The sequence below is a fragment of the Perca flavescens genome, chromosome 21, assembly GCF_004354835.1.
Source record: "Perca flavescens isolate YP-PL-M2 chromosome 21, PFLA_1.0, whole genome shotgun sequence".
Taxonomy (NCBI): Eukaryota; Metazoa; Chordata; class Actinopteri; order Perciformes; family Percidae; genus Perca; species Perca flavescens.
Window position 1 is genome coordinate 26,779,870 of NC_041351.1, and position 17,007 is coordinate 26,796,876.

General features: G+C 41.1%; 1 protein-coding gene across 1 annotated transcript in view; it reads right to left on the reverse strand.

Annotated features, from left to right (window-relative positions):
- The window catches only part of ca10a (carbonic anhydrase Xa), a 268,931-nt gene that overhangs the window by 40,392 nt on the left and 211,532 nt on the right, over positions 1 to 17,007 (reverse strand). The window contains exon 4 of the mRNA XM_028567863.1: positions 1,082 to 1,267. Coding sequence (XP_028423664.1) covers positions 1,082 to 1,267 — 186 coding nt within the window. The remainder of the gene's footprint in view (positions 1 to 1,081; positions 1,268 to 17,007) is intronic.

Below are 17,007 nucleotides of genomic sequence, written 5' to 3' on the forward strand. Positions count from 1 at the left end.
TAGTTTTAACAGCTGGCACCTCAACCCTGTTATATGATGACAATTCCTGCAGATCTCTTGGTCAGCTATACTTTAAAATCTTCAACAAGGGGTCCGGGACCCCTAGGGGGTCCTCAGAGTTAATTCTATGAAAGTTTTTTCAAAAATTAAAATGTGAATCCAACATAGTATTAGCAAATACAAATCAACCTATTTGTGAAGAAAAAAAAACACTGATGATAGGCTTACTAGCCTATAGGTAAGGTAGTCACTAAGATAGCTATCCCCCAGATCTTGTTAATACTAAGGATTCACTGCTCCACATGTATGATTAACATTAAAACATGATTTATAAAATCATGCTAACAATTATTATATGCACTGATAGGTTGGATATTTCAGCATTCAGGTTTTCAAGTGTATTTTATATCTTGAATGTAGGGTACTACACAAGAAGGTTAGTCTGGGGACAACCTTCAACCACAGGAATATTTTAGAATGTGTGAATCTATTATGAGTTTGGGTACAAACTTGCATACAGAGGAATTGGAGCCAGGAATGTGGGAATCTATTAGGAGCATCGGCCATAAAAGGTGTAGTTTAAGAGTAAACTGCTGCACTTAAATAGATAGCTTGAAGTGTGTGAGGACAAAAAGTATAAAGGAGGAGTTATTCTGATGTTCGTAGAGGCACTATGGGTACATGCTCTTAGGAGGGTGTACACATGGTTATCTTCCTTTCTAGGAGAGAAACCTTGGCATATACATTTGGTGCATGTCAACTGTTCTCTCGTTCATGAAAGTATGTTTGTTTGTTGTGTGAATAAAGCTGCATTAGTCTGAACTCATTGTATTCAGCATTTGTTCTAGTCTCCATCTCATTTCCAGACATTTCCCAGATATCATGCACAAAAAAAGGTATATACAAAGTCTTTAGACTGCTCTACATGTTATTGTAGCCCCAGTGTAATATGCAACTTATTTTATACAATATACAGTATGTAGAAGGGGGTCCCTGATTTATCTCTATTTAAGTTAAGTGGTCATTGGCTTAAAAAACGTTGAAGACCCCTGCTTTAATTGACACAAACAGCTGTACACACCTCTCCAGAGAAGGCCTGTCCGTTCAGCAGGTGTTCTGAGCCCTGGCCGTCCTCGCTGCCGAAGTGTAGCCGGATCTCCTCCAGACGATGGCTATACGTCATGGGCCCTCCAGAGATGTTAACCAGATGCTCCTTATCCAATCGCAGAGAGACGTGGCGGCCAGTGTTGTACATCGTCCCTCCCACCTGGAAAAGAAGGGATGGGACACAATTGATTACAAAAGAACACAATCATATTTTGAGGAAGAAACATATAGTACACCTTCCAACCAGCAAATCAAAATGAAAGCCTTACAGACCATGATTACACATTCATACTCCCATCGCGTCAGAAAGGGACGCTTGGTCGGGTGCCTTTGGCGTTTGTTATTGACGCATGCGGCACAATGACATTCAATAGTTTTGCCACATTTTGGATGGCACACACTTAAACCATCAAAGTGTCGTCGTAGAAATGCAGCTTGAACGTAACCATAACAAGCTAAATCATGCTTCAGTTGCAAGGACTGGATGCTAGCGTACAAACATTTAAAAAAACAGGGTTGAAAATTTGTAGTGCGTTCCATTTGTACTCGGAAGTCGGATTTTCCGAGGTCCAAGTCAGAAACACACCCCGTGACCTCGGATTTCTCGCAACCCGGAGAAAATCGCAGTACCCCGAGCTCGGAATCCAACATGGCTGATCCGTACATCAACAGTTATGAAAGCTATAGTAACATACAGTTATTAGCACATCTGTCTTATTTGTGTCTCACTAAATCAGTCGTACGTCCAACTTCTATCTGTGGACGCACAAAATACAGCCTAACGCGTTGTTATCAAATGGTATTGCTAACAATGGCTAACCTGGCTAGAGCTAATGAAAACAATGAAAATCCGTAAAAGGAACGCATTCAACTCGGGTGTGACCTCATTCCCAGCTCCAGCTTCCGAGGTAAATGGAACGCACTATTATTGCTCAAATATTATATTTAGGTAGGAAATGTGTTAAATAAACATCTTTTTTACTGCAGGTTTATTACTATACATAAATGAGAGTCGACAAGATCTGCCACCATTATGCAAAAACTTTTCCAAATTGGCTACACGATAGGATGTCTACTATTCTATCTATTTAACCCTCAACTTGTGGAACAATTACTGAAGGCTATTGGTGTATTCTCTCTAGTCAGTCTCTGTATTCTCTGTCTTCTGGTTGACTTGACGGAGCAGGGAATCATTTGTCTCATAGCATTTTTTTAGTAAGAAAATCAGGTTCTCTTGAAGTCTTCATCTATTTGAGCTTTGGTTTCAATAATAAGGAGATGCTGTTGTCTCGCATCTTTGACAGCTTAGGAATATCAGTTTTCGTTGAAGCTTGTATCATCAACAGAGCTTACCCAGGAACAGTCCTGAGGGCTTTATTTAATTAGACTGCGATCCGAGCAGGAGGGAGAGGAGAGGTTGTAAACTGCAACAACACAACAGACAACGGGAAGAGTGGAGCCTCGAGTGAAAAGAAAAGGATGGGTAAAGATAAAGAGAAGAGGTTGAAATCTACAGTATCTGCTCACAATCAATACGTTGAGAGTTTTTCTAGGGGAAACGTGGCATTACAAAAGCCTTGAATAACGCTCTTTATGGGCAGCTGTTTATTTATTTATAATGAGGTTGTTTCAAAGGGAAGCATTGATATTCACGTCACGACTTCGGGTGGACTTCCATTGCTCTTATCTGTCTCTTTCGCTTCTCCCCCTGTTCCACTCCCTTTGCTTTCTCTCCTCTCCCACTCCCTCATTGCTTTTACCACTCGCTTTCAAAAATGATCCCCCCCACACACACACACACACACTCCTCTAAATTCCCAGAGAAAGAAGTCTGCCCACACATGTAAATATTTTATAGAAGCTCTGAAAAGTCAATGATTTGAAAGGAGAAAGAGAGAGGAGGGAGCGATGGAAAAGAGGAGATAAGTACCGGGAGCAGGAGAGAGGTGTGTATGTCGGATTTAGTGCCCAAAAAGGAAAAGATAGAGAGGAACGAGTGAAGGGAAGTCTTTTAGGTTTCCTTGCAAGACGACGAGGGCATAGTTTTGATTTTAAAGGTCCCATGGCATGAAAATTTCACTTTATGAGGTTTTTTAACATTATTGTGAGGTCCCCCAGTCTGCCTATGGTCCCCCAGTGGCCCCCAACAGCTTCTTTGTTTAACGGCAATTAATTTTTAACATTAGTTTGGGGGTATGACTGTTGATGGTAATTGTTGATTTTGTTTAGATATGCCAAATTGTAATTATATAAGTGATTAGTGGTTGGACTGTTGAGCTAAAGCTATGCTAGTTGTTGGCACATGATCATGTGCCAAGAACTAGCATAGCTTTAGCTATAGCTTTTGCTATGAACGTGTATAGGGAAGGTCATGACCTTCCCTATACACGTTCATAGCAAAAATGGGGGGGTATACAGTTAGACACAATATTTTATGATAATAGAGAGGCATGGTTTACTTCATAGACTGTGTACCTGTGTTATTACATTATCTGGGTCACATGACAGTGATATAACCAAAAGATGTATCCTGGGATTAATTCAAAACTTTAATTTGTTTAAAAAAGTAATAAATAAATGTTTTCATATTTGACAGAAAAAGACAATTATATTGTTAATTGCAATTATTTCTGATTAATTGTACAGCAAAATGTGGAACTGTTACATCTCCATTTCAGCAAACAGTGTTCACTCACTTCACAGGATGACAGTTTGTTCCCAGCCAATATCAGCGGTTCAGGTTGGTTGCTCATGTCAGGGTAAATGGCTGGAGACTGGCTGGGAGGCGCGGGTAGTGAGGTGTGGTTGGAAAGACAAAGGCGAGGGGAGGAATCTCGTTTGTCTTACAGTAAAAACGAAATATGGAGCGGCTGCTGAGAGATCATGAACAGTTAAAATCAGCTCCTTTCCTAATAGGTAAGTCTTTCATCTGCTGGGATCAATAATCCCCGGCTGGCAAGGGCGTAGGTTTTTTTTCACCATGGGGGGACACATTATAACCGGGGGGCTCTAGGGGGCCTTCCCCCAATTTTCAGCGCCAAACACTGTTTCCTGCATTCTAAAAAGTGAATCTGTAAAATAGCAGAAAAACGTCTGGCAGCTCGTTACACGGACTTTATCCTGTAATTAAAAAACGAAAATGATGTGTGTAGCTACAGTAAAATACAGAACATTTAATGTTAGGCCAATTTAAAATTGTTTTAGTGCTGTTAAGTTAGTTCACTTTTTAAAATGTTGAAAAAAAACTTCATAAATGTTGAATAAACTGCCAAAAACCTTGTAAAAAAGGTATAAAATGATGTAGAACCAATCATATTTTTGGAGGGGGACAAATCTACCTCTTATAAATATTGGGGACGACATATCCCCTGCATTTCCCCCAAAATCTACGCCTAAACGGCTACAGCAAAACAGAAGAGGACATCTCAGAAGAAACTGCTCTTCAGAAACTGCGGGGGAAAAAGACTGAGAAGCTGTACGTGATGCAATCTTAAATATGCAAATGATCAACCTTAAAAACAGGGATTTTGAAAAGAAAAACAAAACTCTGCTGGAGCACAAAAACACTTTTTGTAAAGAGAATGAAAACATTCAAATCATTCATATTTCAAGTGAAGTTGTCAATCTTCTGAGATGGGGTTGAAAGATAAATCATTTGTTATGGTTGCGATTTTCTCTTATAGTTTTTTCTGTTTTATTGTCCCCGTTTCTTGGTTGTTTACCGTCTCTTGTGTTCTCTGTTGCATTTTACCCAAGTATGTAAGCTTCGCTTCAGAACTCAAACCTCCTATGGCGCCATTTTGATGCTACAAAACGATCTGGGTATAATTCACAATTTCACAGAAGAAGAAGGAGGACTGAGATGTTTTGATTGTCACTTCCGGTAAGTACATAAGGCAGTGCGCGATTTGAGACAATACTCCCCCGTCAAATTTTACGCACTATGCAAGTAAGTACATAGTGTACGAAGTGCACTTCCCTTAGTGCACTACGGGAAGTGCGCAATTTGAGACACACTAGAGCTGTTTAGGTTTAATTACTGATGTTAACTAGCATTTTAGTTAGCAATAATTAGCCTGTGTCTATGTCAGGGGTCGGCAACCTTTTTGATATGAAGTGCCCTTTTCAAAATGTCTTGTTTATTAGTGTGCAATGTTAACATAATTTTTTTTATGAAATCACATCAAAATGTAATATCCAGGGAATCTGTAATAATCAGGACCTTGTAATTATTATTATTGTATATTATTATTATTATTATTATTATTATTATTATCATCATTATGGAAACATGGTTTTAGTATGCAGTCCTGATTGGTGGAAAATGGGCTGACAAAAATTTCACTGTCAAAGAGCCTGAAGTGAAAAGTTGTGGAAAAGCCCAGCTTTAATGATGAATGGACTGATAAGCAGGTCCTGTATGTCTCATTTTCAATGAAACGATGCTGCGGCAAAATAATAACACAACCAGCATCATTATCAAGAATGAAGAACACGAACATAACGATTGCGTCATTCACGTGCATATTAAGTAGCCACATGTATTTGTTTTGGTCTTATAATGCATCCATATTTACCGCTCCAGCGGAGAGGATGGTTTCTTCAGACAGCTTAAGTTTATAAGAATTTGTCCAAATTTCAAGATCCCTGCAAACTAAGATACAAAAACAGACTACAAACCAACAGCTTTTGCTTTAGCTTGTTTTGTAAAAATTCGCTATTTGCAGAGTATAGCTGTGTTTGCGTAAAACAGCGCAATAGACAAGACTGGACTGAGCAGACAGAGCAGATTGAACTATCGCTTTGTACATGTTGATGCCGGTCTACACAGGTGAGTGCACTGATAAGTATTGGCTTTTAACTCACGAAGGTTTAATTGTAGCCACCTTACATTAACAAGACGTTAGTTCATCTGCCCCAGTGGCCGTTGGTAATCATCTCTGTATTGTTCCCAGTCAGAGATATGAGTCAATCAAACTACCGTAAATAACAGGTTGCGCACAGGCGTCGATTTGTTTTCCTCCGTGGGTGCTCACACGCGCACACCCTTTAAAAACGACACGAACACACTATCTAGAAGCTATCTTTCAACTCAGGACAGCGCCACTTCTCACAGATAGGATTGGAGATGAGAAGTTTAATCAGCTTTGTGGGAAATTATAAATCATGCCACTGACATGACCAATCACACTATGACAGACGCTCCACTTAGCACCACCTGCAATGTTTAATATTAAAATAATGTAAAAATGAACTGGCAGTCTGGCACATGTGGGTGCTCAGTATTTTTCGTGGGTGCTCAAGCTCCGGAGCACCCACGGTATCGGCACCTATAAGGTCGGCAACTGTGAACGTTGTAATTTGGCATGCGGATGAGAGAGTGCTTCAGCATTTCAACCATGATTTCAACACATCAATAACTCTCTTGCATCTCTAAGGCAACTCTACTGCCAGCGTGCCATTGGTTAAGGTGCCGCGTGCCCATGGTGGCACGCGTGCCTAAGGTTGCCGACCCCTGGTCTATGTTATCTCCTTACATATACCTACACTCTCCATCTCTGTAAGATTGGGAATGATTGAGATTTCTCTTGGCACAGCTACCAGAAGACTTCCAACTTTCAGACAGGTTGCTCACATCACATCTACGTCTTCGAGCTCAGTTGGAGGCTGCTCAGTAATGCTCAGCCAGCACCGGAAGAGTGCTTCTAATATCCTTTGCTGGTCTCCGTCCAGAGCAACGGGATCTGTTGGTCCATTCTTATATACTGTCTATGGGTTGACCCTGTTTTCATGCCTGTGTATGTTTTATGCTTCAGTTTCCTGTTTTATTTTGTAGTTTGGTTTCTCCCATGTCATGTCTTGTTTTACTTCCTGTCTTGTGTTTTCCCGCCTTGGTGATCGTCTGCCCCACCCTGATGTGTTTCACCTGTTCCTGAGTCCTTGTGTCACCTGTCCCTGTTTCACCCTCGTTACCCTGTGTATTTAATCTCTGTGTGGTCTTTGTCTGTTGTCAGATCATTGTGTGTGTTGTCTACCCCCTTTGTCTTGGTGTGCCAGTTTATTTTTGGCTGCCTGGTCTTTTGGTTCCTCAATGGTTTTTGGTACCGTTTTTGCCTGCTTTATTGACTTTGTGCAATAAATCCATATTCTTAGATCTAATATTGATAGTCTTTTGTCTATATCTTATTCATTTTCGGTCCTTTTATTGTTGTTAGCTGTGATTCTAAAGCAGATTTAGCTTTCCCATGATGCTTTTGAAAGTTTTTGACCAGTGGAGTTGCTTTCAGAGCCCGTGAAATAAGGTCGGAAAAATACATATTTGACCGACCCACAATTCTGCAACATATAGTATCAATTTTGGCTTTTTGAATTGATAGACATTTTGAATTGAGACATTTGAATATAGTGCTCACTGCTCATATGCCTACATGTATGTAGTTGGATAAGTTAATAAATCACATTTGAGAAATCCCCTTGATTATGTCCGATATTTTTGGCAGGGGGAGAGCAAGTTTTGGTTTCTCTTTGCATAATGAAAATGCTTTGTTTTTTGTCAGTTTTGTTTGGCTCGTCTGCTGGGCTACTGATGTACTGATGTGTATTGATTTTTACATTTTGAATTGAATGCTGTGCTTTTTGAAATTGACATTTTGAATTGAGACATTTGAATATAGTGCTCACTGCTCATATGTATGTTGTTGGACAAGTTAGTAAATTACATTTGAGAAATCCCCTTGATTATGTCTGATATTTTTGCCAGGAGGACAGCATGGGTAAAGGGGGTGGTGGTGGTGGGGAGGGGGCACTTTGAGGTATAGTGCCCAGGGGCACCACATTGTCTTAATATGGGCCTGGTTTAGCCCGCTGGTGGGAGTCAGACTTGAAGAATAAACGAACACACACTTAAAAACTTACTAACTAACTTCATTTGTCATGTTTTGTGCTGCAACAATTACCAGACAAAGTCATTGTGGTGGGAAGGTTGCAAACATAGCAGAGGCTTTATATTCCAATATGCTCTCTAATTATTTTTTGGAGTCTCGACACTTGTGCGAGTAGTGAAATAGTTATTACAGGCGGGTTGGGGAGTTCAGATTTTCATTCTCAGTGCAGCAACTGCATTTATGAAAATAACTGAGTTGGGCTCTATTCATGAAAATAGATAAGCAGAGAGCTTGAGCTTGTTTGTTAAAACAAGGCTGTACGACAATCAACAGAATCACTGGCAGCTGTTAACTCATCTCAAGTCTCAGCATTATACTGTTATACTGATTATACTAATGGCTTCATCAGGAAATGCCTCCCTGCTCTCCAGTCTTTCCTTGAGAGCACTTCTATAAACAGTAGTGCTGAACGATTTGGAGAAAAAAATCGTAAGTGCGATTTTTCTGCGAGAACTTTTTTTTAGCTAGAGTTCAATATTCCCTGTGTAACAGATAAAACATGTCATGGAGCATTATAACATGAGAAACCATCAAAACAGCTCTATATTCTTATGCAGGGATGAGAACATAGATATGAACAGGCAACATGGAATAAGCATGGAACATTGAGAAGTCAAACAGAACATTTATCACAAAAGCTAAAGTTATAATAATAAAACAACTATTCCAATAAAAAATACCAGTACTTTCCTGTAAACTGAAATGTGTGATCTGCCTCGGTTCAACAGCAGCATCTACATATTACACCTTCTACCGTCATGTTGAATAAAGTCATACAAAATAATTGAAACATCCACTGAAAATAGAGCATTTCTGGAAACAGTCTGGGATATGTTAACATTATTCCAGTCTTTATCTTATGAAAAGAACAGTAAATATAACAATAAAAAGAGGAATAAAAAAATGTTAAACCAAATGTTAACATATTTTTTACTTTTCTTCAGCAGCAAAGTAATCCAGTGATAGTTGTCTGTACATTCATGAGTCCACTGCAGAAAGGAGCTGCTGAAAGCTAACTCTGCTAATTCCTTTTTAATGGTGCTAATTTGCCACGGTGGGTCAGCACCAGTGTTTAATTTGTAAAGTGGGAGGTCCCGGAGCGCAGGGGGGTGGATCCGGCGACTCAAAACGGGGTTGGAGGTAACGGAACAAAAAAAATAAAAATACACTTCCTACGTAGCTTCTCTGACTAAAAAAACCTAAACAACGCTGTGTGTACATCAGGGCAATGTTTATTTTTATTTCAGGACACGCACTGCAAAATGTAAAAAAAAAATAAATAAATAAATACACTGCAACAATCGTTTTCACAAGCAGCAGTTATCCATCAGACTATTAAATTAACCAAGAAACCCACCGTGGTCTCCACATTCTTGATCGGCAGAAACGTTTTTTGCTTGTTTGGGATCCGACTGGCCAGCGTATTTGAAAAAGTTAAGCAATCTTTGTTGTCTTTTTGACATTTTCCCCTTGACTGAAACGAGGCTATAACAACAATCTCAAGCAGCACAAGCGCTTGTATCACTAGAAGCTGCATCGAAAATGCAAACACAAGATTTTTGTGGAACTTCAATGGGGAATAAAGACTAACAAAACAGATAACAACATTGAACACTACACAAACAGTAGTTTATTTTTTTCATTTAGGCGATTCATTCCTGGTGACACAGGAGGTGCCGGAGCCAATAAAAAAGGTTCCGGTTCCAACGTCGGCGGTGCTGGAACATGTTCTGGCGTGTTCCGGCTCAAATTAAGCCCTGGTTAGCACTGTGGCCTCACAGCAAGAAGGTACCGGGTTTGAACCCTGGTCGTCCCGGGCCTTTCTGTGTGGAGTTTGCATGTTCTCCCCATGTCTGCGTGGGTTTCCTCCAGGTACTCCGGTTCCCCTCCCTCTCTACCGAGCTGATGTGGGGTGGCGTCTTAAGGCTGCTGTGCATCACTCAGGTGGGTGCTACACGTTGGTGTTGGTAGAGAGTAGTCCACCCTGAAGAGCTTTAAGTGTCTATGATAAAGTGCTATATAAATGTAATGAATTATTAGTAGTATTATTAAAATGTTAAAAAAAAATACAGGCGAAAAGAAGCCGACAGTGTACCTCCCTGACCGAGGATGGGTTTCTCAGTGAGTCCTTTTGATCCTTAGGTCAATTAGTACGGACAGAGACACCTGTCCCAGGACACACACAGATGCATGTTTGTTCTTCCATCTCTGTGAGAGGAAAAAGTTTATTTTGGAGTCAAACCCTTGCTTCCCTATCCTGAAATCTTTTCCTTGACCTTAGATCCAAACTCTCACACCTAACCATGAACCTGATTTCTGATTAATAACAGAGAATTCACTGGTTGAAGACCAACAAAAATATGCAAATGACTTTGGAGGATTTTCATGGCCGTCACACAAACAACTGTCGGCCAAAACGCTGTGTGTGCCTTTTTTGCACAATTAAAAGTATTTTTCCGGAGCACTCGGCTGTTGTGCGGACTTCACTCACTTTCTTTGTTACACAAAACATAGACTACTCATATTCAGAAGAACCCACAGCCGAGCACACACACACACACACACACACACACACACACACACACACACACACACACACACACACACACACACGTTCTGGCAGCTACTTCAACTCATCACAACAAGTGTATCAAAAACAAATCCAAAAGACGTCGAGCTACCAAAACGGCTTGATTTAGACAGAAACTGAAATAAAGCAAACGGCGTCAGTGCTGAGCCTGACAGCTGACACGCACGCACGCACGCACGCACGCACACACACACACACACACAAACACACACACAGCCAATATGCAAACAGAAATGATGTACGTGTTTATTTGCATATACAGTAGTGAGGGGAAGTGGTCACTCAGGACGCATTTGGAGACAAATTTTACTGCCAGGTTGATTATAAAACGCACACACACACACACACACACACACACTCAGACACACACACAAACGCAGGGACACGTGTGGAATGCACTGCTGGCCTGTGCCATGCATGTGTATAATAGGGCTGCACCATTACTCACAATTTTATCAAAATCACTTTATGGACTAGTGTAATATCCAAATAACAGGGGCACAATATTTGTTAAAAGGCAAAATATGTCAAACCTTTCTGAATGTAGTATTGTGGTGCTGCAGAGACGTCCCAGCCTACAAATCCTAAATTGCTACAACGCCGTTTGGTACAATTTATATTTTATTTTAATAATTCTCAATGAAAATGAGAATAACGACACAAAAAGTATCATTCCCTGCAATATCGTGAATCATATCGCAATTTCAATGTCAAAATAATTGCAATGAGATATTTTCCTCACATCGTGCTGCGCTTGTGTATAATATATATTGAGGCTTTTTATGTCCATTGGTGTAAATTGCAAAGTGCCAAAGTATCACACATCATATGTCACAGCATTAACCCCTCTAATACACCCCGTTCTGTTCAAGCAGCCCGAGCATGCTTTTAATTTGTAATTTGTAATTTGCAGCGAAGGAGCCGAAAAGGACAATTGCACTGTACGCTGGACCTCCCTTAACAGCTAGTGATGATCACAAGGCACCACCACATTAGAGGTAATAGCTGGGAGAACGTAAACAAGTCATAAAGGAGATTGTTGAGCGTCTGGGGCAGGCTTGGTAGTAGCAGGCAGGTACGGTAATAGAAAACATCAGTGGCATGCTGGTAATGAGAAAACACGAGGGACATCATCATTATCTGAGCACACAGATCAATAGAGTAAATGACCCTTGTTACAAGAAGAAGTCTTCGCTAACTACTGTATATGTTCGGCTATTAGGCTGCAGTATTGCGGTTACATTAGAAATATATAAAAGTCACCATCGCTTGATTAAAAATGGTTTTAGCTGAAAGAAAGCAACACAAAACCTACTTTTAATATGTCAGAGTGGTGTAGCTGCCACCACACAGGCTACAATTGTTAAGTAGAGGAAATGGTAATAAGCTACATACAGACATTAGACAGTAACTGTGCAGTGCAACTGTTCTTTAGCAACCGTCAGATGGGTTTAAATATATTCTCTAAAGGCCTGCAGCTGTAAGCACTGAATCATGGCGAAAGCGTAATGTATTTGATTAAAATTAAAAAAGATGACTGGTGCTCTTTCATTAAGGTAAGTGTAAATGGAATGGACCGGGAGAGAAGAGATGTATCTACAGAGGGCAGCAGGGGCTGAAAGAAGGAAAGAGGAGAGAAGGGAAAGAAAGAAAAAGACTAGCTGTGAAGAATTGAAGACGAGCAGGGCTGCGTGGGTTGCACCTCACTGAACTTATGGACACACACACACACACACACACACACACACACACACACACACACCAGAACAGCAGTTCCAGTAATGCTACGTAATGAGAGAGATTCAACACAGATCGGAGCCATTTGGAAACAGATTTCAAGAGCTTGTGCTGTCCTGAGCAGAAAAACAACAGCGTCAGTAGTTTGTAAGAAGGCGGCTGGTATTAGGCAAGTCTGAAAGCCCCGGTTCATTGACAGTGTTTCTCAATGTTCGGTGCAAATACTTTTTGAAATTCTTTCTTTCTGCAATTTCTGTGCACAGCAAATAGGATACAGTCAAAGCCAGGACATGCTTGAAACAAACCGGTTCGTACAAAGTCTCACCCGACCAAATCTAATCGTACGAATGGAGATAACAGCCAACGCTTTGGCACAGTCTCTCCTCGGAGGCATTCATGGTGTTCCACACATTAAAGGGACAGAAGGGATAAAAAGAGAGCTTGGGAGAGAAAACTTCAAATCCTGCCAATCGTTGTGTGAAGCAGGCGTGCTTGTAGGATTGTCACTTTCGTAAAGTTTCGTTTTGTCAAAATTGACGGATATAGCCCCTCCAATGCCAAGATCGGAAAGTTGACAAGCGTTTGGACTTTAAAGAGCCCATATTATACTCCTTTTCTGCATCATATTTGTACTCTTGGGGGTCTACTAGAATAGGTTTACATGCTTCGATGTTCAAAAAACATATTATGTTTCTCATACTGCCCACTGCTGCAGCTCCTCTGCCTGAAACGCTCTGGGCCCTATTTTAACGATCTAAGCGCACGGCGTGAAGCGCATGGCGCTGGTGCGTTAATGCCGTGTCCTAATCCACTTTTGCTAGTTTGACGGCGGAAAAAAGGGTCCGTGTGCCGGCCGCATGGTTCAAAAGGGTTGTACTTAGTGTCTTCATTAATTCATAGGTGTGTTTTGGGCGTAACATGCAATAAACCAATCAGAGTGTCATCTCCCATTCCCTTTAAAGGTGCCCTGCCACACAAAACCGTTTTTACTTGCATTTTTTGAAATATGTTAGGTCCATGAGTGTTTGTGTTATATTGTGAATGTGAAAATGAACTGCTACCTCCTCTGTCAGCTCTAGCCACTGAACAGAAATAAGCAGAGAAATCAGACCAATCACAAAAGCTGGTCAGTCTGACATCATGTTGCCTGAGCTCATTACTATTCATGAGCTCGCCCAGTTGGGCTGGGTAAAGGATTCTGACAGCCAGGCTCTCATTGGCTAGCTGTTAGCCAATCATATTCAAACAGCTTAGCTTGTTGAATATTAATGAGAACTGGCAGAAATCGAGCTGAGTCTTCCTGCAGGCTTTCTATACCACGCTAGAATGGCTTGAAACAAGGTAACCAAGGCATTTCTTTTACAAAAATGTGTACAGAGTCCATGGTAGAACTTCAGACATTACCATAAAGTAATGAAATACGTGTGGCAGGGCACCTTTAAAAGCCAGGTGTGTTGGGACCTTGGCACATTGCTATTATGATTTTTTTTTTTTTTTACTAATGTGCTGTTATAATAACAATGAAATGCTGTGCTATTGACTTCAGACCAGGTTTTTGTTGGTCAATGGCACGATCACTTTCTGCTACCTCAAGATAGCACAGAATGCACCAGAACACACCTCCCTGTCAGACCAACACGCCCATGGGCGCACAGATGGGCGCAAAGGTGTATTTGCTATTTAAACGACATGGGCGCTGGACGGTCTTAAAATGGCAAAAACACTTGAGACCTAAAACGCATAATAGGGGATCTTTAACAGCATACCTGAACAACATATTATGTTGTTTAAGGCATGAGGACTTGCTGCAATGTGAAGCAATGGGACAACCGTGTCCATGCACAAAGGACCAATACATTATTTATAAAATGGTATTTGGGTTATGCCTGTACAATAAAAATCAAATGATAATAATGTAAATCATTAAAATCAAGCAAAACTTTAAAAAATTACAGGTTTGTGTGCAGTGGGGATGTTGGGCTTTAAGATGCTCAGAGAACAGCAACAAAGGGGAAACATCGGGACAATACTGGAATATTATGCTGCAACCTTGAGGGGACCTCAGGGACCTCATTTATAAAAATGTACTTGGATTTCTTTTCTACTTGATGGAAAGACCGAATGCACAGTGATGCACATCATGTACAAATGTGCTTTTTTTACCCCGGACTTCTGTACGATCACAATCAGCAATTTACAGAAGCAAATCGCAACAATTAAATAGGGTAAATTCCGAGTATAAATGACAAACATTGTTACGTAAAAGGTATGAGTGAACTCAATACCTGACACCTTCAACATATACCCTACACTCTGAATCAAACCTCAGCGAAAGCACAACATGCACAACATCCAGATACATTCTTCCTTTCAGTAATTCTCTAAATTGTTGGCTGTTTAGAAAAAAAAGCTTGTGAATCCTGCCGCAGAGGCTTTGGGCTCCTTTATTGTGACAGCCTCCTTGAAAACAGGGGACCTTTAATCACATTAGAAGAAAGTGGTCAGGGGAACATGTGTGGTTTAACAAAGTGATTATGTTACATTTTTTTTAATCTGAGTACCTCTCTGAGCCTTTAAAGTTGCGAGCGGATTCTTTTTTATTCTCAGTCCGGGAGCACAAGTTTGTGTCCACGATTATCTGGAGACGTCTCATGCGCCAGAAGAGGGAATTTCAAAAGAGCTGTTGGAGCGTCTCCCGGATGTGGCCATCATAATGATGCCATTTAAAGATAACTTTTCATGTCACCAAGGCAAAAAAAAAATTAGAAAGCACTCAGAACGGAGCGAAAAGAGGCTTTGGATTCAGCATACGAGTCTGTACCAGCCTGAAACACTCTGGGTGGTGGTGGTGGTGGGGGGATCATCAGTTAAAGTCCATTCTAAAAGACTGATAACAAGGGAGGGTTTCTGCAGCTCTTCTTTTTTCCTCTCTCTTTTCTTTGGTCCTATGTGTTTCAACTTGTCCTCAGTCCTACACCTAGGTTTCTTTTGAGGCACTTACTTTGAACCCCGGAGCAGTTTCTTCCTTTGTGGCGTTTGTTTGGAGAACACAGCAATCACAGTCGGGTGCAGACCAAATCAATTGGATCGAGCTCTTGTTGACAGGGAGGTTTCTTGGTACATTTCCAAACCAAGCCTGGAGCTTCGCTTGGACTGAGAATGTGATCTGAATGCGTTACCACCATTGTTGGTCTGGCACAACTTGGAGACATTTAAATGGCGTCTGAAAATCCATGAAGAAGACACAGTAGGCCTGAGGGTGTGAGGGTCAAGGGGTGGACGAGTTTGCACATTTACTTTTAAACTCTGACAGCTCAGGTTCATCTGATACCAAGATGTTTTTCATGATTTATGATTATATCCTGACAACAGTTAACAACAGTATAAAAACATTAGGCTTTATTGATTTCTTTATGGAGCTGGAATAAGGAGGAGCCTAGCTTAGCATAAAGACTGGAGTGAATCAGAGCTAGTTTGGCTCTGTTGAGAGTTCAGATGTATGCCTACCAACACAGCAAAAGTACATTAACTAACACCAACCACTTTTTAAAGAAAAACAATGTGGAACTACTCTCCACCAAATATATAGTCGCTATGGATGGATCTCACTTTCCTTATTTGATAGCTCCTCTGTCCTTGGCTGAACCGGAAGTTGTTCTGTCCATCCTTCGTGAAGTCCGTCCCAAAGCACTTATTTCTGCCCCGAGGAGCTAGGATGGAGGATGGATCTCTGAGGAGCTACAAGCGAGGATACACGAGAGCGGCCTTCCTGGAAGCCGTGCAGCTGAAGATCGTTGCTAACTCCGCCTATACGGCCGACGAATTCACGTGACGCTTCAGAGAAAAGGACGTCTCATCCCTCTAAAGACACATTTCCTTGTTGCCTCTCTCCTCCCATGATTTCCTCGTGGAAGGGAGGCCAAGTGGATGCAATTTAAGAACCTGGGATTCACCCCATGAGTATTGCTGACAGTGTGTTCTGTGGAGTCATGAGAAAAGGTTTGAGATACTGATGCTGTGGAATTATTGAAATGCAACTTTTTGTAGAATGCAAAATGCAAAGATACTTTATACGTGAATATTCAGCTCTCAGCATATGAGTTCGCTGTCTCACTGTGGTTATCGCTCCTCTACTTGCTGCTTGATTCCTCACCAGACGTCTTCTTACCAATTACTCGGTTATGAGTGGCCACTCATTCAACTGTCTTTCCCACAAGCCCTCCGCTGGGGCCAAATCTCCTCCTGAGCTTATCACTCTCTTTGTCATTCCTGCCACAGCACTAGCTTTCACTACGGAGTCGGCCGGCCAGATTATAACCGTCGCTGGAAATCAAATAAAAGCTGATAAGGCAAAAAGGGCATAATGTCATAGCTTTGCTATCTGAGAAGTTGATTGCAATCAAAATACTGGACACAAGTTTGGGAATTCAATAAAGAGAGAAGAGAGTTCAGCTGTTTCCCGAGTTTAAAAGTTCTCTCAGCTCTGGCAAGGTCACACATACATATAAGGGGTAAGTATCGAGAGGGTGAATAAAAATAATAGACTTTTCTTCACTCCCACTTTCCTGACATTGTAATGCTTACCTCAGGGCAAACACAGGCGAAGGCAGCCAATGGCTTTGATGGAAG